We start from the raw sequence: 24947 nt of genomic DNA on the forward strand, positions 1-24947 counted from the left end.
CCTCCCAGTTGTTGAACACCCCAAATCCTTCCTTATAGCACCACCTCCTTATGGGTAAGGCCTGAGCCACCAGTTGATCATCATAATCTTTTCTTGCCTTTGCTCTCCTCCTTAAGGGACAGGTAGAATCCCACTAAAGATCACTTGACCCTCCATTTTTTTAAGTGTCTTCCACAGCCTGGCATAGTCTCTTGAAGAGTTCCAGTGAGAATTCAGCAATATCATTTGTTCCCATGTGAAGGACAATCAGTGGATTCTTTCCTGCTCCCAGTAAGATCATCTTCAGCCTCAGGTCCACATCTGTATCTTAGCTCCCAGAGACAGCATACCATTCTGTTCTTTGGATCAACTCTGGTGACTGGCCTGTCCTTCTTAGTAGAGTCCCCAGTTATGAAAGACCTGCCTCTTCCTGGTAATTCTCTGTTTTTTTTCTTTCTGGCTGCAAGTCCTCTTGTCTTTTGTTCTCACTTGCAACCTTCTGCAGATCAACACTCTAGGTGTTAGAAGAGCATTAGCATTTTGTCAGGAGTGGACTAAGCCCTTCACATCTTCATCTGAATTGTTTGTTGCATTTGTGGACAGAATGAGGGGCAGCCCAGTTTCCACAAAGAGGATTTTGGCTTGGATATCTGGTTGTATTTCCTGTGCTACCAGTTGGCTAATGCAGAGCCACTGGATAGCATCTTGAGTCATTCAACTAGATTCCGGGTGGCTTCTGTGGCATTTGTGGCTAATGTGCCAGTATTGGACATTTGCAGGGTGGCAACCTGGTCATCATGTCACATGTTTGCCTTGCACTATGCAATCTCTCAACAACCTAGAGATTGTTAAATTTTGGATGAAGGGTCCTCCAAGCCTTGTCTATTTGAAAGTGAGAACAGAGTCTATTTGAACTGTTGAACTGTTTGAATGGACTTGTGCAATCACTCAAAGAAGAAAAATGGTTACTAACGTTTCTGTAAGTTTTGTTTTTTGACATGTGTTGCAAGTGTCCACTCCACGACCCACTTTCCTTCCCATCTCTATCTGAGTCATTCCAGAAGGAAAGAACTGATGGGGGAGTAGGTTTGGGATGGCTCAGCCCTTTATGCCTGTGTGATGTGCATGAGACAGCAGCAGGTGCTCAGGCTGATGTAACAGGTGCTGCTAAGGGTAAAAAATCTCTGACAACTGGGCACTGGAGCATATAAAGACCTACAGAGGAATGGATGTGTGCAACACATCTTGAACAACAGTTACAGAAAGGTGAGTAATCTTTTTTTTTCCCCATTACACCACAAATGGATGATCAAACAATGTCTAATCAAATCTGTTTTCAAGGAATGGGGTCATCTATCATTAGATCTGTTCACAACAAGCAAACAGCAAATGCCTCAGCATCTGTTCCAGAGGGCATCTAAGCCTAGAATCTTTGTTGAACACATTCCTCATTTTGTGGTCCCAGGACTGATGTATGCTTATCCTACAATTCCTCTGATTCCTAGGATATTTGGAAAGATCAGACAAGCTGCTGCCATGGTCATATTGATCTTGTCTGCTTGAGGTAGTTTTGGTACCCAGAATTGATGCTCTTAATAATTTATCTACTAAAATCCTTATCTCTTCTGCTGGACTTAATATCAGAAGACAACAGGAACATCTTGTATCTGAATCCATCCTCCCTCAACCTCGAAGACTGTCTGCTGGATTGAAGTAAAATATAGAAATATCATGTTCCTCTGATGTCCAAAACAGTTTGGGAAGTAGAAAAGATTCCATCAAACAAACCTATGCTGCTAAATGGAAGAGATTTACGATTTGATGTGAACAGCATTCGCTACAACTGTTGAGGTCTCTGATTTCTACTATTTTGACTATTTACTGTCCCTGAAATGCTCTGGATCGTTGATTACCTCAATTAGTATGCACTTGCCATTTCTGCATGCCACCCTCCTATTAAAAGCTACACAGTTTCCTCCCCTGCCCCTCCACACTATGGTTACAATCTTTAAGGGTCTGATTTATAGTTTTTCTATCAATAAGCAACCCTGCTCCCTATGGGATCTCATTGTGGTTTTGGCAGGCTAATTGGGCCCTCCATTTGAATCCCTGGCAACCTACTTTTTATTGCATTTATTTATGAAAACTTCCTTTTTGGTAGCAATTACTAAAAGAATTGGGGAAATGGTTTCCTGGCAACACCTCCCTATACTGTATTCCATAGGGATAAAGTGTCATTCAGACCCCATCCCAAATTCTTACCAAAGTAGTTACAGAGTTCTGTTTAAACCAAATGATCCATCGACCAATATTCGTCCCTAAACCACATTCTAATCAAGGGGAGACTCGGCTGCATACTTTAGATATTCACAGGGCCCTGTCCTTTTATTTGCAGAAGACCAAATCATTTAGATCTTTCCCTAAATTATTTACAGCATTTGCTTACAGAATGAGGTCTCTGGGCTGATACCACCAGATCCAGGTTTGTATTAAGATTTGGGGTTGTATTAAGAGTGCAGTCAGGCTTCTCCAGGTGGGACCCCTGAGACAGTGCTTAGCCAGTCATGAAGTCAGGTAGGAGGACCGATGGGGAGCAGCATAAGCTCCTGTGGGGGAAGCCCTGAACAGGATCGGCTCTAGGCACGAGCAAAGCAAGCATGTGCTTGAGGTGGCACGTTTCCAGGGGCGGCATTCTGGCCATCCTTTTGTTTTCGGGGAACTTGCACTCTTGGAGCTGAGCCACTTAGATGGGGCAAGGGCACCATGCCCCTGGCCGCAGCGGGAAGGGGAAGCCTCAGCCCCCGGATGCTGAGCTGCTAGGGCCCAGCCGCTACCTGGGGAGGAGAGGGCGAGTCCTGCCAGGGAGCCGGGGCTGTGCTGCCTCATCTGCGCACTGGCTGCTGCGCTGCCTTGTGCCACCCCTTATATCGGGGCTTCTCTGCGCGGCCGGGCGGGGAAGGGGATAAAGCCCTTGCAGGCGCTGGGAGAAGGTGACATCACTCCCACTGCTTCCAGCGCTGCCTGCGAGCCCCAGCCCCACCTGAGCTTGGGGTGGCAAAAAACCTAGAGCTGGCCCTGGCCCTGAGCTAGGGCCTACAAAGAGCAGAAAGAACCCTACGGGAAGCTGCCAGAATCCCTGGGGAAGGAAAACAGTGAGGGGAAAACCTGCTAAGATGCAACAAAGGAGGAGCAGGAGCAGGTTCCTGTGGGAGAGGCCCAGAGGAAGGGTCAGTAAAAATACTTCAGTGGAGGCCAAGAGGGGCAGAAGAGTTGTTAGTTCAGCAGAGAAGGGAGATGTCAGAGGTCTGAGAAGCAAAGGGAGGCTACGTTAAGTACAAGCTGCAGAGAAGTAGCACAAGGCGGCTTAGAGACAGGAGCAGTCCAGGGAAACAGCAGTATTTCTGAAGAAGCAGACCTAGTAGCTTAATACAGGGTCCCTGGGCTGAAATTCAGAGTAGAAGGTGAGCCTGGGTTCCCCTACCAGCCCCTCGGGAAGGGGCAAGGAAGACCAACTGCAGGAGGAGAGTAGACTCCTGGGAAGCAGGGCCTAAGGAAGGGCCAGTTAAGATACGTCAGCAAGCAACAGAAGAAAAACTCTGTAGAAGCAGACTGGCCTCTTGTGGAGGAGACCCTGAGGGAGGGCCAGTAAGAACACTTCAGTGGAGCCCGACAAGGGGTGGAAGAATTATTTGGATGGTTTAGGTTGGACTTTCAGTTGAACCTTTTGTTCTCCCAAAAGGGGGCAGAAATGAAGGTGACTTGTCTGGAGGGCCAAGCTGTGGAAGACGCAGCGAAATGCATGCAGCCAGTAGGAGGTGCTGGAGATAAGGACATCTACAAAACAGCGATTTCGTGTTCAGTCCAGGCTTTCACTAAACACTGCTTCTTAGGAGAAGCATCAGGTCTGATGTTTGCAGTGCAGCTCTGCCAAAGAAACTTTATTTAAGCAGACTCTGAGCACCTACTGCTGTCACATCAAGTCATTCCTTGTGAGTCACCAAAAGTGTAATACATATGCACAAGAACTAGAGGATGAAAGAAAAATTATTTACCTTACAATAACCAGAGGTCTTTGAGATGTGTTGTCCATATGTATTCCATAACCTGTTCTCCATCCCCATTACCACAGAGTTCTTTCATATCTGAATTCTGCCATAGCAAAGGAACTGAATGGTGGTTAAGCCTGCTCTGCTCTGTATGCACTTGGTATGGGAGCACAAGGACACTTAATGCACATGCCCTGCCCAAGCGGACACTGCTGGCCAAAAAGACTCTGATCTCAAGCACATGGGGTGCATGCGCACCAAGAGTAGAATGTACATGGACAACAGATCTTGAAGAGCTCCAGTTACTGTAAGGTAAGTACCTTTTCTTAATCATGATGAAAGGTGCTGAAGGCATGAATAAGAGTTTCAGAAAAGGTGTGGGCAGTGTCTTGGGGATGAGAGGCAGAATTATAGAGTTGAGCAATAAAGGGAGACAGAGGTAAGTTCAGAGTCAAGTTTGGGTTGAGGTATAAAGACAAGATTTGAATTGAACAAGAAGATAGACATGGTGGAGTTTCAGTTAAGGTTTCGGTTTTTTTAGGACCAGCTTTTGTTACCCCCCCTTACTAATAACGTATAGTATCTTGCTCCACAAATAATCCCACTGATTCCAACTGTCACTGTGAGATAGAATGGCAAAATCTGGCCTTAATTAGTAGATTATCAGTTTTGGATATATTATCAGTTTTGGCTATAGTGGAATCGGTAGCTGATGAGGTTGAGAATGGCAGAAAGTGAGGAAAGGTTTTCACCATTTGCCCCTATCTTTCACATTAGTATCTGATTACCTGGATGTCATGGAATAACAGTAGGACATATGCTTTTCATCTTCAAGGCACTTTACAAATAGCAACTAGTTGTTCCTCAGAATACCCCTTTCAGATAAGTGAATAAATGTTATCCCTATATCACAGATAGTGAAACTGTGGTAGAGAAATTAAATCACTTGACAAGGCCACTTGTCAGACTTGGAACTAGAAATCAATGTGTCTTGGTTTCCCATCCCATTTTCCGACTATTAATCCATGCACCCCATCAGACCCAAAGCCTGCAAAAAGCAGAATGTGAAACTACCTGCAAGAACAAACACCATTTCAAATATCTGTTTCAGAAACCTGAAATATTAACAGCATGTTATGTAATATACTTAAAAACCCAGTTTTGTTACTTGATTCTCTGCACTTTTTACAGATACCACTGCAAAGTGCCTCATTGCTTTTAAATTTGATATGAGAACAATGCAAATTGATGACACACATGGAGAGGACAGCAAAGCACACATGGAAAAATCAGTGAAATCCTCTTGGAAGTTTAAGTACACAAGTTCAGACATGCACACACATACCTATTCAGGACATGGCACCCTCAGGAATGGAACTGCCAGCACCATGCTGTATACCCTCAAACACTATCCTATTGTAAGGAAAAATATTGTTTTAAAAACCAACTGGCACTGCATTAATTACCAACACTGCATGTTTCTTTGAACTAAAATTCAACAGGAGCTAGCTATTCTGGGACAAAAAGAAAAGGAGTACTTGTGGCACCTTAGAGACTAACCTTATTTGAGCATAAGCTTTCGTGAGCTACAGCTCACTTCATCGGATGCATACTGTGGAAACTGCAGAAGACATGATATACACAGAGACCATGAAACAATACCTCCTCCCACCCCACACTCCTGCTAGTAATAGCTTATCTAAAGTGACCACTCTCCTTACAATGTGTATGATGATCAAGTTGGGCCATTTCCAGCACAAATCCAGGTTTTCTCACCCTCCATGGATGTGAGATATGAGAGTATCCATTTTTGATTTTACATTTGGGGACAATGTATACCTTCAGATCAGCGGCACTGCTATGGGTACCCGCATGGCCCCACAGTATGCCAACATTTTTATGGCTGACTTAGAACAACGCTTCCTCAGCTCTCGTCCCCTAATGCCCCTACTCTACTTGCGCTATATTGATGACATCTTCATCATCTGGACCCATGGAAAAGAAGCCCTTGAGGAATTCCACCATGATTTCAACAATTTCCATCCCACCATCAACCTCAGCCTGGTCCAGTCCGCACAAGAGATCCACTTCCTGGACACTACAGTGCTAATAAACAATGGTCACATAAACACCACCCTATACCGGAAACCTACTGACCGCTATTCCTACCTACATGCCTCCAGCTTTCACCCTGACCACACCACACGATCCATCGTCTACAGCCAAGCTCTGCGATACAACCGCATTTGCTCCAACCCCTCAGACAGAGACAAACACCTACAAGATCTCTATCAAGCATTCTTACAACTACAATACCCATCTGCGGAAGTGAAGAAACAGATTGATAGAGCCAGAAGAGTTCCCAGAAGTCACCTACTGCAGGACAGGCCTAACAAAGAAAATAACAGAACGCCACTAGCCATCACCTTCAGCCCCCAACTAAAACCCCTCCAACGCATTATTAAGGATCTACAACCTATCCTGAAGGATGACCCAACACTCTCACAAATCTTGGAGACAGGCCAGTCCTTGCCTACAGACAGCCCCCCAACCTGAAGCAAATACTCACCAACAACCACATACCACACAACAGAACCACTAACCCAGGAACCTATCCTTGCAACAAAGCCCGTTGCCAACTGTGCCCACATATCTATTCAGGGGACACCATCACAGGGCCTAATAACATCAGCCACACTATCAGAGGCTCGTTCACCTGCACATCCACCAATGTGATAATGCCATCATGTGCCAGCAATGCCCCTCTGCCATGTACATTGGTCAAACTGGACAGTCTCTACGTAAAAGAATAAATGGACACAAATCAGATGTCAAGAATTATAACATTCATAAACCAGTCGGAGAACACTTCAATCTCTCTGGTCACGCAATTACAGACATGAAGGTCGCTATCTTACAACAAAAAAACTTCAAATCCAGACTCCAGCAAGAAACTGCTGAATTGGAATTCATTTGCAAATTGGATACTATTAATTTAGGCTTAAATAGAGACTGGGAGTGGCTAAGTCATTATGCAAGGTAGCCTATTTCCCTTTGTTTTTTCCTACCCCCACCCCCGACATTCTGGTTAAACTTGGATTTATGCTGGAAATGGCCCACCTTGATTATCATACACATTGTAAGGAGAGTGGTCAGTTTGGATGAGCTATTACCAGCAGGAGAGTGAGTTTGTGTGTGTGTTGGGGGGGGGGGGGGGAGGTTGAGAAAACCTGGATTTGTGCTGGAATTGGCCCACCTTGATTATCATACACATTGTAAAGAGTGTGGTCACGTTGGATGGACTATTACCAGCAGGAGAGTGAGTTTCTGGGGGGCGGGGGCGGAGGGTGAGAAAACCTGGATTTATGATGGAAATGGCCCAACTTGATTATCATACACATTGTAAGGAGAGTGGTCACTTTAGATAAGCTATTACCAGCAGGAGAGTGGGGTGGGAGGAGGTATTGTTTCATGGTCTCTGTGTATATAATGTCTTCTGCAGTTTCCACAGTATGCATCCGATGAAGTGAGCTGTAGCTCAGGAAAGCTTATGCTCAAATAAGGTTAGTCTCTAAGGTGCCACAAGTACTCCTTTTCTTTTTGCAAATACAGACTAACACGGCTGTTACTCTGAAACCTGTTATTCTGGGACAGATTTCATTTGCCCCATTGTATTTTCATACACACCCAGTAGGGTTTTGTCTTGTTTTGAATCTGCCTGAAAGAAGAGAGTGTTCACTGTGATCTGTATATCGGAAGGAAACCTCTGGTGAATGATCCATGTAGTAAGGACTAGAACAAGCATTAGTAAGGGTGTGTGTGTGTGAGAGAGAGAACTCGGCAGGAGAATATACAATAGGGCACAAGCCTGTATTGGCTGGGAGGGGGGGATTAGATGATTTAAGAGAGATGGAAAGAATGGGGGAGAAGAAAGTCCCTTGATCATGCAAAGATAAAGCTCCCACGAAATACACACACACACCCTCTCCCTCCCTCTCCCTCCCTCTCTCTCTCCCCCTTCCTCTTCCTTTTATAATATCCACATCCCAGTTTTCCTGCCTCCCTCAGGAAGTCCTGACGGCCAGAATAACCCAGGCTGGTTGAAATGATCATTTGGAAAACAACAATAGCTGGTGTGATACTGGCTCAGGCGGCTGCCGCTGCTGTAAGGAATTGAACTGTCATCTATGTAAATACAGCTCGGCTGGAGTCACATGTGCAGCAAGGGGCATTGTTGGCAAAGAAGAGAGGAGGAGGAGGGGAGGGGGAAGAGAGCAGAGCAGGTCTGAACAATAGAGAGAGGAGGGGGGTTGGCAGAGAGCCTGCTGTTGCTGGAGGTGTTGGGGGGCGGGAGGGGACTGCAAACCTCACACGACTGGCAGGCAGTAGGAGCAGCTGCTGCTAAGCCCTGGGAGCAGCAGCCCCAGCAGAGCTCACCAGACACCATGGAAGGGATGATCGCGCTGGTGCACGGCTGGGCTAGCTGCTGAAAGCGCCTCCATCCATCCCTCCCTCTTTCTCTCTCCCTTTGCTTCTCCTCCTCCCTAACTCTCTGGATATTAGCAGCAGCCGGGCTCGCCTCTCCTTTCCCCAGCCATGAATCCCGCAGAAGGGGCAGCGGAGGAAGGCGCTGTCCCCGATTCCGAGGTGGATGCTTTTTTCCGAACAGGTAAGGAAGGAATGGGGAAGGGGAGACGGAGGGGAAGGGGCTGCCATCGCCTGGGCGAGAATGGGATGTGAGAAAGGGGTTGTTTTGCATTGGCATCATCCCGGGGTGGGAAGCCACAAGGGACTGGCTGACTTGCTTTGTTTGGGGGCGCACGGACAGGGTTGGGGTCCCCTGGGTGAAGGGACCCCTGCTGATCTTCTCCTGTTTATATTTTGTTCATTGTCTCCTTCCCGTCCGCCTCCCCCCCCCCCCAAAAAAAAATAATAAAAAGACTTCAGTCTCACGGCTGGTGTGAGAGACATACACAGCCACTGAAGGAGAAGCCCCTTCTCTGGGCAAAGATGCTTTTGTGTTGGGGTTGTTTGCACAAGCACTTAACGAATTGACTGAGGATTGGAAAGTGTTGGTTGTCAGTTTCATAAGAGAAACCAGATTTATCCCCCAGCTTCTTGTTCCGTTTCCATTTGTTCCGTGGCTTGCTAGGAAATGATGCTGCTCTTCGCTTGTTACACAGGAATGGGGCGATCTTAGATCACTTTTTAAATGCAAGAAGGGGAGGGATTACATCTCCTCCCAGTTCTCGCATGGTACAAGATCTTAACATTGCAGGAAATTTATCGTTGCTCTCTCCCTTTCTCCTCTGAGATTGGAAATACAATAAAAGCCTCTCCAAGATGTTCGTTGATGGCTTGTGAGAACTACACATAAAAAAAGACATGGCATTGGGTCTCTAAACACGCCTTCAATTTGGGTTATAGATTGGGTCAGGTGTTGGAGCCAGAGACTCCGATTTTAACCATCCTTTTGCACATTGTCCACAATGTGTAACACCACTTCCTGGATCACTCCTCTGATCAGAATGGAGAATTAGGGTTAGCAAGATGTGGGGAAAGGTTAATAAATAATAATCATAGATCATTATTTTGAAGAGGAGTTTGCTTTCTTCCCTCCTCAGTCTACTAAATTTGTACTTTCACCTGAAAACTATAAATATACTATATGCACAAGTTCCCTTATCCCCTTCCATCTCAAACAACCCTTGCAATCCCTTTAAAGAGGCTTTGTTAACCCAGTGCCATCAGTCATGTGTACTGTGGCAGTGGTATTGGGCATTAGGGACACTAGAAATCAACACGGGTCATTACTGGTGAGCATATTTGCTTGGGTATCTCATTCCTCCTGAGGTGGACTTTGTTAGCAGGATCCAGAAGGTCAGGATCAAGAACAAATCCAATTGTATTTCAGTGAGTAGTGTGAGAAATAAATGTCTTTCAGTTTTAGAGGACAATACTATAACAGAGCATAAGATTAAATGTGACTCTACTTCTTAAAAGAACGTTTGGGCCAAATTCTCTAAGAAATGTGTATACACTAGATACCCACATAAAGTATTCAGAGTAGCAGCCGTGTTAATCTGTATTCGCAAAAAGAAAAGGAGTACGAAAGCTTATGCTCAAATAAATTTGTTAGTCTCTAAGGTGCAACAAGTACTCCTCTTCTTTTCACATAAAGTATTATTAGTTTGGTGGCCCTTATCTTTGAAACATGATTTTATGTGGGATCAAAGCCCCAAGTGAAACAATTTATGGGATTCCTTCTGATTCTGTAGGCCGAACCTTGAAGCATTACATGCTACTTGATAAATTTTTTTAATTTAAAATTGCAAAGGATTAAACACTCACTTCATAAGGGGATTGACCCTGGTAGTCTGGATTTGACACTTATTGCCACAGCTGTTTGTCAAGGCTTTGCTTTTCAGCTGCCTTTTTCCTTCTACCTGATCATTAGTTATGCAGAGAGCTTCAGGCTCCAGTTACAACAAAACAATCATGTAATCACCAAAACTTTAAAGAAGTTCATTCCTGCAGATCTGCTACAACTATGGTGGACTGAACCCTGTTCATGCGAAAATGCTTTGATCTAGAGGATAACTATAATAAGGTCTGACTGTGCATATCTTGTGATCCACAATCCATTAACCCAATGGATATTTGCCTCTTGACACCCTGCATGGCTACAAGCAAAGCATTTATAGATTTCCCATTCCCCAGTGGTGTACGTATTCTTGGGCTATTGAAGATTTGTGGAGTGCACTTTTTAAAAAAATTAGCATTTTTTCTTGGTAAAAAATTTATATTGCTTTAGAAATCTCCCCCTTAAAAGCTTAAATCATTGCCTAATGGCATTTAGTTCTCAACATAAGAAAAGATTACAAAGTTGAAGTCAAAGGGACTGTTCACATTTGTGTCTAGTTTGTAAAAGAAAGCATACTAAATAAGAAAAGAACACTCAAAAAGAATCCCATGATCAAACATTTTCCTATTCTGTGTCCTCCTCCAGAACTTCTATGCCTAAGGAATCATGAATATAATCTTGTTAGGTGTCCTATGTGTTTAATTTAAATGGTTCCTGGGAGGTTTTTTGGCATTCCCATTTACTCAAGTAAGTAAATAGTTTGAATCTGAAGGCTTCTATTCCATTGTGTGTCCTCTCATACACAAAACACTGACACTGTTTAAAAAGAAATTGACATGAACAAGCCTCATAGTTATATCAGGCGTGTTTTAAAATTAATACAAACATAAGAACAGCCATACTGGGTCAGACCAAAGGTCCATCTAGCCCAGTATCCTGTCTTCCGACAGTGGCCAATGCCAAGTGCCCAGAGGGAATGTACAGAACAGGTAATCATAAAGTGACCCATCCCATCGCTCATTTCCAGCTTTTGGCAAACAGAGGCTAGGGACACCATATCTGTCCATCCTGGCTAATAGCCATTGATGGACCTGATAAACAGAAATCAAGGCATCTGATGTTGGGCCTGACCTTAGTGAAACTGGTTATTTTTTATTGGAATAACCTACTTTTCTATGGATGCTTGCTTGTCCTATTTGGTTCTCTGCTTTGTGTGCTGATATTGTGACTGCCTAGAGTTGCTGTTGATGTCCATCTTAATGGATGCTAGAGAAAACAGCTGATGAGGTATATTCAGGGAGAGTCTAGATAGAACACTTGTGAACAAACTGAGAACCTGACCCTCTCAGACAGTCCCCTCTCAGGCAGAATTTCCACATAAGTCAATGGGAGTGTTGCCTGAGACAGGACTGTGAGATCAGACCCTGTATTACTCTTGTCTGTTTTTTTGTTTTTGTCTTTTGTTAAGTGGTTAGTGCTGTATAGATATGAATTACTAGTATTTATGTAGATTTTATAAAAGACAATTTCTTAGTGTCTTGGTGCATTCATGACAATTAAAAAATACTTTTAACATTAGATATCCCCTCCATATACAAGACTACCATTCAAAGATGCTGCCAAAATTTGGCTATAAAAAGGGCAATTGCAAGAAATTGTAGCTATCACAGGAAATAGCAAAAACTCAGAAGGCGGTGTCCCCAATGAAAACTCAGGGTCCTGACACTGTTCTCCATCAATATAGCAGTCAAAAGGTTTAGTAAACAGATGAGCTTTACACTGAACATCGAAGGTCAGTAGACTCAGCTCTCTTGGATCAACAGAGGAAGTATATGCCAGAGATGAAGGCTCTTCACGACGGATGTTTAGCAAGAGCACCCAGCAATTAAAATGTAGGATCTGTTATCAATGACAATGAAGATAACAGATCTGTAAGCGGAAAATAAAATCAAATTAATCAATCCAAAGTAATAAGTGATGGGCCTGATTTTGTTCTCATACTGGTGTGAAACAGGGATAACTTGTTTGAAGTCAATGGACATACACCAGTATAATTAAGATCAGAATCCTGTCAAATGTCTCTAAAGAAATGTGTGGCAGAGACTATTCTGATTTTAGTTACCATGGTGTATAAAAGGAGTAATTTCATTTACTTCAGTGGGATTGTATTTGTGTAACTGAAATCAGAATTCATAAATTCATAGACTTTACAGCCAGAAGGGATCATTATAATAATTGAGCCTGATCTTTGACTTCATACAGGCCATAGAACCAAAAGCAATAATTTCCACGTCAAGCCCAGAGCTTCTGTTTGAGCTATAGCAATTTGTGAAAGAATCTGGCCCTATGCCTTTATATACTTTATTAAGTTTTGGAGTTTTGATTTCTATTTGGTGACAAAGATTGAAAGAATAAAATTTTGCATAAGTTCTTAAGAAAAAGTGTCAGTGGTTTATTTCGTATCAGCAAGTTAAATGTATACTGAGTTTTCCAGTTTTTATGTTCTGTGCGACTGAATCCGAATGACTTTGTTGCTTGGAGAATGAGTAGAGTAACGGAAGTCATGATGTAAAGCCATGGTTGGAATGTCAGAACTTTCCCTGGATGTACGAGGACATATAAGAAAAGCTTTGTCTTTGTGCCTGTGTTCTAAGAATTTCTGTTACACTTTGGAAGCTGGTGTGAAACAGACAACAAAAATTTGTCAAACCTTAAATATTTATAGAGGTAAACTGATAGAAGAATCCAGCAAACCAGTGATTTCTTGAAACAGCAATCATTACTTCCTGTATACAGTGGATAGGGTTTTCTTTTCTAATTTGTTTTGTGTCATTTAAATCTAACATTGTTTCTGATGTGAAGAGGCAGAATCTGTCATTGATTCCTGTGGGTGAGTTGAAAGTTGATATTGTTCTATCTTTTTTTTTTTAGTGCAATGAATTATTCTCTTTTCCTTTTGCCTTCCACCAGCATGTTAGACTTTCACCATTGTTCATTTGTGTTCAAGTGACTGGCAGTTCTGCTACTAAATAATTTTAAAATGATTGGCAGTGGACAGGCTGTTTGATCAATAGATGTGCTTCAAATTATGTCTGCAGAAGGAGTGCTCCTTGAGGCTGATGGAATCAAGTGTCTCCTAGTAGGACAGATAAATTGAATCAATCTACTTGTTTCTGGTGGTAAGGTGTACTCATGGTGTCTGATTTCCTCACGGTCCAACTTTATAAGGTCTGTTTTGATAATGTACACTAATAAAGGAGGCTGTGATATGGAAAAGACTGCAATGTTTTGTGTTCCATTTGGAAAGGACCCCTGTTGTTTAAAGGGACAGTGACAATGTAGAGATCACACTTCTCTCTTAAAAAGAAAAGGAGTACTTGTGGCACCTTAGAGACTAACCAATTTATTTGAGCATGAGCTTTCGTGAGCTACAGCTCACTTCATCGGATGCATACTGTGGAAACTGCAGAAGACATTATATACACAGAGACCATGAAACAATACCTCCTCCCACCCCACTCTCCTGCTGGTACTAGCTTATCTAAAGTGATCATCAAGTTGGGCCATTTCCAGCACAAATCCAGGTTTTGTATGTACTATAGTATGGCACAATAATATTTATATTATTTTGTATTAATTTGAATAGCTAGCTCCCAGATTGATACCTCGTACCCACAGTTTCTGCTCAGAGCTAATCCTTTACTGCCAAGTTAACAATCCTTGATTCACAAAACAAGGGGGTGCAGATATAAAGGAAACATCAATACAGCATGGACTTTAGCTGCATTAGTAGGTGTTGCTATAGGGCCTGATCCGGTGCCCGCTGAAGTCAGTGGGAAAACTGGCATTGCCTTCATTGAGTTTTAAATCAAACCCACAGGGAAGAACAGTATTACTGTGAAAGAGAAGCCCCAAAGAATAATACAATGGCCATAGTGCTCATGAGTAAAGGAAACCTCTTTACAGTGGAACATAGATGGCCACATTTGTGTCTCGGTTGTCTCTCATCCATGGAAGGGGTAAACAGGTGTAACTAAGAGTCAGCTTTCACCAGGAAAGTATAACTATCACTGTTTTTTCCATGGCTGTATCAAGGCCTTGACAGAGTGCTGGGGAGTAGAAGATTTTTAAATATAGGATTGGACTTCAGAGATGTAAAAGAACATGCACCTTCTATGCTAAGGACCCTGTGGGGAATTCTCCCACTGCACAGGTGTGTTGGGCCTCTTTCAGGCAGGCAGGGCTGGTATGATGTATTTTGTTGTTTCAGCTGCTGTGACCTTATGGTCCCAAGGAAGTTTGATTATGGATGTATAGAAGCAGCTTTATTACTCCACTGTGACATGTACAATACAGTACCTACTGGTGTTTGGAAATACTTCATAGCTATATCAAAGAAAATACTTACAGAGCGTTAGACCTTATAAACCCAAATAGCTGTGCATTTTATGACGTGACCTTAAAGTAAGTCAAGAACAAGCTGAGATATTTGTGCTCTAATTTGATTTGGATTGGTGTCCTGCTTTTAATATTTTGGTGAATAAACAACTCCTTTTTTATAGGTCTATATGGTGCACATGCCCTTTGTTAAACTATGAGGATTCTACCACTTAGGAAACTTTGCCCAATGAGCCTTGTAAGCATAGCTGGGAGGTTTGTAGTACACATGTTGCAAAAGAAACCTGAATATAGGACAGAAAGAGAAAGCAAATGTAGAAGTAAAATGTGATAGTCTTACTAGAGAACTCTGGAATGCAGGTGGCTATAGAAGAAAAGTCATGGCAGGTTTGAATTTAAAAAAAAAATTTAGTCAGAGATTCTAGGACAAATTATGATCTCGGTTATCCTGGTGTAAATCTGGAATAACTCAGTTTACTTCAATGAACTTATGTTGGCTTTTTCACTAACATAACTGAAATTAGAACTTGGCCCAAACATCATGATGACATCAATCATAAAAGCATTCCTAAGTCAAGCCACCTGTGGAATACATGGGTTGCAGTACCATGTTATGGTCAGTTTTGCACAAGAAAGGAGTCATATTTGGTGGAGATATTTGCAGTTTACATGTCATTTCAGCTGTGGTTTAGACTGAGGCTGGTATTTGAACCCAAGGTACACCTCCATTCCCCCATGCAGCATTACAAAGGAGAGAATCCTATTTACATGACTACCTCATGTGGCTACAGATAATGTTAGTTTCTGGTACTATATCTTTTTGCTCCTTATTACAGTTAGGTGTGACAGCAGATTAGTAGAGACCATCAGTAGTTTAAAAGTTATACGTATCCAGTGCTGGAGTGTGAAGGAGTAATGGGAAAAAAATCATTGCTGTTTAAATAATTCCTGTTTCCTGATCCAGCATGCCGAAGAGAAGATTGGAGATAGCCAGGGATGAACTTTAGAAGATTGGGATCATATTTATAGTTGTTGCTAAATTTAACCTCAGATAATTTAGGCTTCAAGGCATGAGTAGTGCCATTGTAGTCAATAGCACTAGTCCTATGCTTAAAATTAAGTAAGTGCTCAAGAGCCTTGCAGAATCTGGGCCCAAGAATGGAATTTCATTTTTACTTTTAAAAGCAATGTGTTTGTTTTAATTAATTAATACCTAAACTATGTTGTATTTAATTGGGGGGATCTGTCTCCCTCTCTCTCTTTTGCCTACATTTATGCCTTACAATAGTGTACGAGCACCTCCTAGTTCATAAGAATTGCTCAGATAATATGACGAAACAGGCCATGTAGGTACATAGACAAATTAGGCAACCCCCCCTTAAAGGCAACAAATTGCCTTTAAAGCTAAAAATGAAATTTCTTTCCTGCAGCCTTATCTAAGACACCATTTTTGTTTCACTGATGGAACAAAGAACTGTAAGTAGGCACACTATACTTATTAGTATAAGGTCACATCATGCTTTTCGGAGAATAATAAGAGGAAATTATCTTCAGTTTAACATCAGTGACTGGTGAACCAGCTGCTCTGGTCACTTGTGTTACTAAAGTGGCCTTGGAGAAAAAAGTGAGTGGTGTTTGCAGCAGAAATTAAATTAACTCATTATATAATCTATAATAGTAGCTCGTATGTTAACTCAGCTGTGTTTTTCAGGTTTTTGATCACTTCTTTGTAGTAACTTGTAGACAAATGGCATAGGATGACCTGCCTTACTCTTTTAAGAAATCATTGATTCAAAAACATTCTCTTTAAAGAACTTGTGTCTCTCCTGGAGATTGCAGGAGTTTCTTGTCAGATATACTCTGTGAACCGTTAGTAAAACAGTAAAGGCAATGGGCCAGACTCTCTCTCACTCCCATGTAAACCCTATTGTCTAAGAGCAAAATTTGACCCAGTATGTTTATTACTTGAAATTAGTATATGCTTAGTAAAAGGAACTTGATAGAGGTTCTTTACTAATATTGTAGTTTCTGGCAAAGTTCCTGATTCCTGGAGTGTTCTCTGGCACCCCTACTGTTTTAATCACAACTGGTAGCCTATATTCTGAGCAGCAACATCAGTTGGAAACAATGGTGTCTGATTCTTGTTTGTCAGCTGGGACAATGGGCCTGCTGATGGGTTGTGGTAGAGGGGAGTGTGTTCCTTTTGTATGGCAGTACAGGCATGGCAGATGGCTAATTGGACATGATAAATCACTGGGGCAATGGGGGTAGCAAAAGGAGATCTGCAGGGATTATCAACTCATGATCAACTATCAAATATTAAAGAAAGGAAAGAAGTTTTCTATCAAAGCAGTTGAGTTTAACTTTTTGCTGCTTGACCATATGTCAGCCAAAAAAAGGGTAGAGGGACATCCTAACTAAACTCCTCGCTCCAGTTAATGTAAAGCATATTTCATTAGCTGAGAGCAAACCATATTACTGTATGGAAAGGTAGGGAAAAACATAGTCCCTAGAGATGCTGGCATGGCACTTAGTAAAATTAACGGAGTGTATCTTTCACTAGTCTTGTAAGAGAACATCAAGCTGTTGTACCAAACAGGATCCAAACTGGAAACAAGAATATTGTTGCAGTACTATTTCAATAGGAGAGGAAACATACACTGTGCCAAAATTTGGCTTTATATGTCTAAGGACATCAGTGATACAGTCACTGAAAAGTTAGAGTTGATTTGTGAGTATTGAATATATGTGTTTAAAATTGTTTTTGTTGGGTTTTAAGAGTTTGAAAAACAAATATTGTGGGGTCAACTCTTAAGGCCACTGGTCTTTATTCCGGCAACTGAATTAAAACAACTCAGTAAAAATGGAATGACGAGCTCAAGATCTGAATCATTGCTATTTATTTTTTATAGTAAGCATGCCTTAATTACTAGACCTACAAAGCTTAATTGGTGGAATTCTTGGCTCTGGTCAAGAAGATCGTATGTTCAAGTCCTATGCCAGAAGATGCAGCTGATATTTTGACACTATATGGTGGCAGTAGTCAGAAGTGCCATCCTTTGGATAAAATGTTAAACTATTCCTTTATGCCCATCCATAGCAGCCTTTCAGGTGAAAGATGAATTGCTCATGGCATTTTTCAAAAAAGAGTAGGAGGTAATTCCAGTGTTCTGGTTCACCTTTCCTCTCTCCATAAAACATAGTTTAATACCTAACTCTTTAAGTGAGCAATTGCCGAATATACAATGGCTGCTGCTACGTTTGTCTACACAGCTGTTACCCTGTCACTGTCTCAGTTTGCTGTTTTTTAAAATGTTGTGGGGTGCCTTGGGTGCTTGATAATGAAAAGAACTAAAATAACAGGTTTATGGCATTTAATAAATACATTTACATTATAGTAAAAATATATCCACCATAAATGAAAAATAAGTATGTAATACTCTACCAAACAATGGACATGATCTTCTCTCTGTGGAAATATCGTAGTGTCCCCCTTCCACTGTTTATTGCTGACTTTCCCCACACCACCTTAATGGAAATTCTTGCTGAAAATTTTCAACTTGTTTCTGCTGTTTCCAGTAGGCCACTATTGGGACTATTAGTCTATTGTTTCCTGGGACTATGGGTGCAGAAGAAACCAACAGAGACCCGTGGAAGGATTCTAATGGAATTCAGTGGAATTTCCATGAGGGTACCCTCTTGCTTGCCATGCTGTATTGTCATTTTTTATTATCTCTGTGATGTAACTTGGATTGTGAACTCCTTCAATACGGGAACTTGTCTCTTTATTTGTCTTTAAACCACCATGAATGCATCTGAAAGGGATTTGAAGAAGAATGTGGTGACCTTATGAACTAGTTTGGAGAGATTGTCCCAAGTGGAAGAAAGTACAAAGACAGCTGTGGGAGAACTGGATAAATGGATGGTGGAGACGAACGTTAGTAGCTGAGTGGAGGGAATGGGGAAGGACAAATAAAAGATGAGTAGATAAATAGTGGCGGACAGAATTGTCTAGGGCCTTAAAATTTAAGGAGAAGAAGCTTGAATTTAATATGCTAGAAAAGGGAGATCCCGTGGATAGATTCAAAGAAGGGGAGTTCCATGGTCAGAGCAATGGGCAAAGAAGAGGTTCTTAAGCACCTGTATCTTGGGAGTGGACATGTGAGTGTTAGGAAGGCCACATAGGAGGAAGTCACAATAGTAAAGAAGTGAGAGGATGAGGATCTTGAGAGTTTTAGCTGTTGGATGGAAGGAAAAGGTTAGATTTTAGAAATAAGATAGAGGAAAATGTTGCCGGATTTGGACACTGCCTTGATATGTGTGGTGAAAGAGGAGATACCTTATACACATACAGTGGGCAACGTTATAAAATCAACAGCATAAGTTACCACAAAGTGGAATTGCAGGCACAGCAAGTTCTTCCTCTTACATGTAGTTATATAAGTGTAGGGAGGTAATGTGATGTCTCTGACAGGTCACGTGCCACCTGAGGCACATTGCGTATATGCTAAGAAGATGATACCCCAGTGTGATAACTTGGCATTTTAATGGTGACCGCATTACACATGCATTCATAGATACAGTACATATGATTTACATTGTTTGTATATTATAAACCAACTAAAGAGTCTTCTTTTTACTTCAAACATGGCCATTCTTGCGTTGATGCTGCAGGGATCAGGTGCTTGATGATGAACCAAAGGCATTAGAGAGAGCCAAATCCTTGTGCATTCTGATTCATATTTATTGCCTTCTGTTCACAGAAATACGTTATAAAGAGCTAGTCGCTTTGGAACTGACTACCACTGTCTTCACAGCAATTGAAACTGTCTGCTTCAGCACAGAAAAGCAGACCAGAGAGTTCTGGGGATGATGCTAATAGAATCAGTCTGAAGCATTCAGATAAATTCAGTCTAAGGAGCAAGTCAAGCCTAACGGGTGAAAAGTAATGATCTTGTGAGCTTCAAGGGCCTGGATCTACTGTGTGCAAATCTCCAGCTAACAGCTTGCTCCAGTTCAACTCAGTTCTATTCTAAAGCTAGCCAGGTTGTGAAATAGCTCCGCCACCTATTATAGGATCCTGTTGGTCTGTAATCTATACACTTCTCCAGGTTGTTTATGAATTTCATAATGAGACAGTCTGCTAAGGAAATCTTTTTTTGTGTGTGTGTTTTGTGGGATGCTGATAAATTTTGGCCTCTTAAAAAGACTGACACGAAAACCAGATATAGAGAAAAACAGGATGGTTGGATCATTTTACATTAATTAAAACTGAGTTTTGTCTTTATAATGTTTTGTAGAAATGGTCCTTCTAACATCTAAACCCTTACCACAGAGAAGAGTCAAAATCCCATTTGTCTATACCACTGAATTATGCAGTGGGGCATAACCAGAAGCTCTGAACTGGTTGCTGTGATTGGAATTGATTTCATCTCTTGGTACAGCTGCAGTTCCATCACAGTGCTTTGCGTGGGAGACATACAGTGGTGTTGGTCATGTGCAGTGATCCAAAGAGAATAGATAGTAGTAGATCCTTACTCTGAGTTGCAGTCAAATGATAACTTTCTATAGCATGCACCTTGAGATTTAGTCAACTTGAGAGTGGATATGTGTAGAATAAGCAGTAACTGTTTTGTCTGATTCAGCATTCCTCACGCTCCTTGGTGTTAAGTGATAATAAAGATAATAATTAGTTGATAATACTTTGTATTTATATTGCATCCCAGGATCACAAAGCATCAGAATCCCTCTCTGTAAAATAGGGATAATGATACTGATCTCCCTTTGTAAAGCACTCTGAGATCTATGGATGAAAAGCACTATATTATAGCTAGTTTATTATTATTTTATTTATGAATATTAAATGAAAGAGAAGTATCATACATCTCCATAAAATGGGGATAAGTGAGGCACAGTTATGATCTGTGATTTGCCCAAGTTTACACTCTTACATTATTAAAAAATACCTGGTTAGCTAAACCCATTTTTATAAATACTCACACAGTTTTAATATCCTTTGTCTGGGCAACATGGACCAAGGGAAAGCATGCCAATTCCTTTTTGCAAAACTATTTTCAAACTTCAGAGCCTAAGTGCAGCACCAAAATCCATATTTAGGAATCGGAAATCAAAGGGAGCTGGGAGCAGTTAGTCCTTCTGAAAATCAAGCCACTTTTATGTAGGTGACCTACTTCAGGCACACAGGTTTGCAAATTTTGGCCTTAATCCTGGAAATGGGATTAACACACCTTTCTCTTGTCCATACTAACCAGTCAAAGTATCTTAAAACTGTGTTAGGCTGATGAACCTGTTTCTAAATATATATGGGCCAGGTCCAGAGTTGATGTAAAAAGTGGCCTAATGCTAGTGAAGTCAGTGGAACTATGCCAATTTATACAGACTGAGGATCTGGTCCAGGTTCAGCTAACATGCTTTTTGTGTTGCATAGATGGGGCCTAAATGAATCAATGGCAGAGTAGAAATATCTCTAATTTATGTATCTAGACATTTATATGGTGCTTATCATCATAGAAGCTCTGGACTTCAGCTGAGTGCCTAAATCCCTTTTAAAATTAGATGTAGGCTCCCCAGTCAATTAGGCATTGCAACGCTGAGTGCTGCAACACCTAAATATTTAAAAAAATCTGGATCTGAGTGCTTAGAAGCCAGGAGTTTAGACTTCCAGTCCTCAGCACTCACTACTATACACAGTCCTGTGTTACCTTTTTCTAGTGAGCATGCTATAAAAGTTGCATCTATTCTGAAACACTAAATGTAGGAGAGATTTAATTACATGCTATTAAAAAGTTCCACCTACATAAAAGAGCTTTGCTTTCTAGCCCAGGTTTGATAATTTATTTAATATTTTACATAGATCTCTCCTGAAGGGAATGTTTTCAGAACCCATTTACAGCCCTCTTTCTGCTGTTTGACTTTTACATTTGCCAGTTACCTTTTTGCCTGAGTTCCCTCCATTCTGCCATCAAACTTTACCATGAATGTCTCATACAAATGTTGAGTCCGTTAGTAACAAGAACATTGGATTTCTGGTCAATTCTTTGCAATCAGGTTTAACAGAACTTTAAACTTAGTATATTGCTTCCTTTTGTTAGTCTAACCTTTCTTCGTCCCTTATTTTCCTGATATAATCTAATAAATATAATTGTAAAAACTGTGCATCTCCGTTCCTGATGGAATCACTCAGTTATTTTTCAAGGTAGAGCGGATATGCCTTATGTGAGTATGTTTTAATGTGTGGGTCCTGAGAGCGGTTCAAACTATTCTATTTCTTTCCTTTATTTACCAGCAACACTCCACAGGTAAAGTACAATTAATAGATTTATTTATACCCATATTTAAACACTATATCAGAAGAACAGACAACCTGCATACAAGAAACATAGAGCCATGGAAAAAACATAGGAGGGGACAGAGGTCTAAACAAACTCACTTGGATGCACTCAGCACAGCTTCCATCTCATATTCTTTTCTGTCAGAGGAGTCTTGGAGGCATCAGGTATGGATCCACTAACCTATGGACCCCTGAGAGGTTTGCCCCAATTGTGTGACTCCTTTGTTGCCTCTGTATTGCTCCACAGCCCCTCCATCTAGCCCTGCTGCCCCCTCTCCCTAGCTGCCTGGTTTTCATGGGTTGCTTTCCCCACAACAGCATAGTTGCAGACATGGAGGGGACTCTGTGGGATTTAATGATTTTTGGAGCAGAATGAATTTCCATTCTCATATATACTTAAGTACTTGCCAGGTTTGGAGGAGAGCATACTTTGGGGGCATGGCTGCTCCCTGGCTCCGTTCTCTGCTGTCCTGAATCTGCCTGGGGCCTGTCCCTGCAGAACTCAGCAGAGTGGCTTCTGCAGGCAGGGCCGGATCTAGGCACCAGCAAAACAACCAGGTGCTTGGGGCGGTACATTTCTAGTGGCGGCATTCCGGCGCTGGCCATTCCACTCCTAGAAATGTGCCCCTACCACCCCAGCTTGCCTCCACCTGCTTCCCTGCGCGTGCTGCCACCGTTCTGCTTCTCCCCCCTCCCTCCCAGGCTTGCCGCACGTGGAACAGCTGTTTCACGCAGCAAGCCTGGGAGGAGAAGCCGGGAGTTGGCAGTGGTGGAATGGAGGTGAACTGGGGTGGATAGCGGTTCTTCTACCCCTCCCCGTTACTTCCTGTGCTCCCCCCACCCTTGCTCACTTTCGCTTCTCTCTGCCTGCTCCCCTGAACGTGCTGTCTCTCCCTCGCCTGAGAGGGAGGGGGAGAAGTGGAGCGGCAGCGTGTTCAGGGGAGCAGGAGGAGTGGAGGTGAGCTAGGGTGGGGGGTTGCGGGGGAGCTGCGGCACGCCCGGGGGAGGAGGAAGGGTCGGGGGCTTGGGGAAGGGGTTGTGAAGGGGCGAAGTTGGGGCAGAGCCGGGGCTGGGGGGCATGGAAAAAAAGTGGGGGCGGCCAAACATTTTTTTGCTTGGGGTGGCAAAAATCCTAGAGCTGGCCCTGTCTGCTGGGTTCCAGCATATCTTGCAGGTCCCTATCTCTTTTTACCCTCAATGCACCCAAACTGGATCTCATTCGTGCACTATTGAGATCACAGAAAACAACATCAGACAAACAAAACATGGAACCTTTATCCACACTAAGCTAAAAACCCTGAGACTGATGAGTCTTATGGGATGGTACAGAGTGCAATCTAGCTGTACTTAAGTAGGAGGCCTGATAGTGTGGGGGTGTAGTTAACAAAGAAGACTAAGCTCCTCCTTTATCTAATATGCAGGTATGTTAAAATCTGGGGCTAAAGACTTCTAAAAGTATTTCCCATGATCTGTCCCTTTTTGGTCTTATATATATATGTGTGTGTGTGTGTGTGTTTCTGAGATGACGGCCATATCAGGAACTGAATTAAAGCTTCCCACGTCATTATTTTTCCTTTTAGTTAGAGAAATGTGTGTGGATGTATTCCGAACAGTAGATCAGTCAGGAGCCTGAATCAATTAAATTTCAGAGGAAGCCAATTGTAGCAATCTATTTTTAAAAAATTATTTTCAGGAATTAGATTTCACGACCTGATTTGAACTGGACTTGGGCACATGCTGGACTTTGTGCTGCGGCCTGAGTCCACAGGAATGTCATTTTTCATCATTACAATTCCAGATACTTTGTGGAAACATGCAACTTCAAGACTCAGTCTTCACCTGGAACTGCATGAAAAACATTCCAACCACATATCAGACAGTGCCAAATTATTTCCCCCAATGCCATCAAAGATCTTGCTCATCCTGTGCATTAGTTATTGTGAGCTACAGCGGTTGGGCTGAAAAAGTAAAAATGTGTTTGTAAGATCCCAAAAGGGCTTCTTGGCTACCCCATTTTCCCCCAGGAAACAAAAATCTGGAATCTCTGTTAGTTTGTTTTTAAGAAGTGTTCTTCAGTGACTTATGCTGGTATTTTAACTTTTTTAATTTGACTTTCTATAAAAATGTCTTAAACTCCACCATGAATAAAGGGGCCTGTCATTATTTAAAAGCAGAAAGAACTGTATAGAACAGGGGTGGCCAAACTGGCTCGCGAGCCACATGCGGCTCTTTTACCGTTAAAGTGCGGCTTGCAAGCCCCACATGTCACCCCCATTCTTCGCCTACCAGACTCGGTGGGGGAGCTCAGAAGCTCTGCCTTTCAGGGGAGTGATGGGTTAGGGGCTTCTGTCCAGTGGGGAGGGGGGTCTTGGGGCTTCAGCCCTGCGGGACGCACCTGCTGGGACTCGGGGCTTCAGCAGGAGTGGGGCTGAAGCCCCGAGCCCCAGCTCCTGGCAGGTGTGCCCCAGCTCTTGAACTTCTGAAGATTGTCATATGTGGCTTGGAGGGCCAGTAAGTTTGGCCACCCTGGTATAAAATATGAGTTGATTAGCCACTAAAGATCTTGAAATATCAACACTGAAGCACCCATCCTTCTCTCCCAGATGTCACTATTGTTGGTAGTATAAATGTGGGTTGAAAGAGTCACTCTATTGCAAGATCCTGGTCCTGAAAGGGGCTGAGTGCTCCCAGTGTCAGTACTGTAAGTCAACTGGAGATAAGAGTGTTAAAGGTCCTGATCCAGCTCCCATTGCAGTGAACTGGGCATCTCTCAGTTTACTTCAGTGTGCTTTGGATTAGGCGCTGAGCA

The 24947-nt window shown here is 42.4% G+C and overlaps 1 protein-coding gene across 10 annotated transcripts in view; it reads left to right on the forward strand.

Moving 5' to 3' along the window:
- Window positions 1-8411: 8411 nt before the first annotated feature.
- The window catches only part of KALRN (kalirin RhoGEF kinase), a 780132-nt gene continuing 763596 nt past the window's right edge, over window positions 8412-24947 (forward strand). For all 10 annotated transcript variants that reach the window (XR_012154196.1, XM_073305138.1, XM_073305143.1 and 7 more), the window contains exon 1: window positions 8412-8694. Coding sequence is in view for 9 of the 10 variants with exons in the window: in XM_073305138.1 (XP_073161239.1) it covers window positions 8622-8694 (73 nt within the window). In the remaining variant the exon portion in view is untranslated. The remainder of the gene's footprint in view (window positions 8695-24947) is intronic.

The sequence above is a fragment of the Lepidochelys kempii genome, chromosome 11 (assembly GCF_965140265.1).
Source record: "Lepidochelys kempii isolate rLepKem1 chromosome 11, rLepKem1.hap2, whole genome shotgun sequence".
NCBI lineage: Eukaryota > Metazoa > Chordata > Testudines > Cheloniidae > Lepidochelys > Lepidochelys kempii.